At 36.8% G+C, this 1990-nt stretch overlaps 1 protein-coding gene across 1 annotated transcript in view; it reads right to left on the reverse strand.

Annotated features, from left to right (window-relative positions):
- nckap1l (NCK associated protein 1 like) overlaps positions 1 to 1738 on the reverse strand; it is a gene marked incomplete in the record, with an annotated part of 20139 nt that extends 18401 nt beyond the window's left edge. Inside the window, 3 exon segments of the mRNA XM_014004126.1 lie at positions 1 to 77; positions 416 to 526; positions 1590 to 1738. Coding sequence (XP_013859580.1) covers positions 1 to 77; positions 416 to 526; positions 1590 to 1679 — 278 coding nt within the window.
- Positions 1739 to 1990: the final 252 nt, after the last annotated feature.

Genomic DNA, 1990 nt, shown 5'->3' on the forward strand with positions numbered 1-1990 from the left:
TCCAGAAAAGAGTCGTAGTAGCTGCTTGTGGCTCCGAGCACCTCAGATTTCTGTCGCTGGATGCTCGTCAGATTTTGCTGCAACAAACAACAATAAACATATGACAGGTTGGAGTGAATACCTGAAATTAATACATATACTTGTCGGTTTAGTGGATGGATGGATGGATGGATGGATGGATGGATGGATGGATGGATGGATGGATGGATGGATGGATGGATGGATGGATGGATGGATGTTTTTATGAATAAGAAAGAAGGTTTTTTTGCATAATTGTCAAAAAAACATATTGATAGGATGTCATTAAGTGTTCAATAAATCATTTTGTAATAGATATTATCTTTATAAACAAGTTACAATCACAATGCAAAACAATGAGAAAAGTAATCCAGCTCTAAAACAGTTTMATGCTTACAATGTTTCCTCTGAAGTCAATATTGGGAAACTTCTTGTTGATGTATTTGATTGCAGGTTCCATCACTTTATCAGTGAGGAAGGCTGGCCGCAGCTTGGGGTCTGAACAGGTCTGAAGGAGGGGATGATGGGGACAAAAAGAATAATAATGCATATTTCTGTTTTCTGATTTTTCTTTACACTGGTTTAAATTAACASTTCCATATTTCTTCTGTTTATAATCTATGATTACGTGCTCTCTTTACAGTTTTGTTGCTGAATTAGTTTAAATTGGAGCATTCATGTTTGAATAGCAGACAGCAAACAGGCATCACAGCTTCCAAAATAAAAGATTCAGTTCATGTTAACRTTGCTGATGATGTAGCACACTCAAATAGTCACGTATTGGACAGAAGATCCAGTTAATGGTGGGTGGTGCAAAGTGTCTCACACTTTAACAATTTAACAAATATGACACGAGCTCATTTTACATTTCTGCCTCATGATGACAGGAGTTAAAGACAGTGACTGAAATGTACAAATGTTATTTTAATTGTTCTTTATGTTGTCTTTGTGTGTTCTTTTTGTCATTTTTGAGGGTGAGTGTCTGAGCTTTCAGTTCAGAATAACTGAAGCTTTAGATGACAAACACCACACGCTGACTTCCTGTTCACACTTCCTCTTTGGAGAAATAAGTTAAGTTGCAGTTTGGAGGCAGAAATACTCACAGTGCAAAGACAGAAAACACAAACTGGTGCAAAAGAACAGCAGAAAGTTTATTTTAGATTGCCGATTCATCYCAGTATAGTAAGGGTTAATTCATTAAACTGCAGATTTGATCATAGTTCTTAGTCTGAACTGTGTTCCTTTATGTATTAAAGTAGTATATTATAATATTCACCCTTTTTTGTAGTGTAAAATAAAAKAATAAAACTCCAGTAGTAGTTAATGAACCACAACTTCAGTTAAAAGCAAAAAATAAAGACTGTTAGACAACTACAAAACATCAACAACTTTCTGTTCTTTTGCAGCAGGCCTAAAGTAGAACATGTTCAGATAAGTTTTTTTTTTACTTTGTTGTATTCGTAGTGAGTTTATCCAGATACAGTATAGCTTCATTTACAAAAATAATAATGTAAATTACAAGAAGTTCCTTATTTCTTGTTTGCCCGTCAAATGTTCCTCTTTCACCTCACCTTCTTAATGTGGTTCATACGAATCAGCACCCCAGTGCCCCTCTCATTGAGGATGGTGAGTTTTTCAGCCAGTTTTAGTTGGTAGTCCATGGCTGCGGTCAAACTACACCTTCCCCTCCGGTCGACAGCCCTGGCCTCCTGGTTCTGAGGAGCTGCTGAACCCTCAGAGACAAGTGCACCCGGAGCCTCACCCTGTCACTGCATCACATGGGGGCCCATGGGTGGAGCTGGAGCCACTGTGTGAAACGCTGACTAAAAACAGGAAGATGTGTCACTGCTAGAGAAATACTTGAATTTATTTTTGTTTTGTTTTTTTGTTTTTCCTTGTTTTATATTGAATAAAATATAAGTGAAATAAACTAAAGATTGTCCATATTTGATTTTATGTTGAAGTAAAACCT

This window comes from Austrofundulus limnaeus, unplaced genomic scaffold, assembly GCF_001266775.1.
Source record: "Austrofundulus limnaeus strain Quisiro unplaced genomic scaffold, Austrofundulus_limnaeus-1.0 Scaffold22, whole genome shotgun sequence".
NCBI lineage: Eukaryota > Metazoa > Chordata > Actinopteri > Cyprinodontiformes > Rivulidae > Austrofundulus > Austrofundulus limnaeus.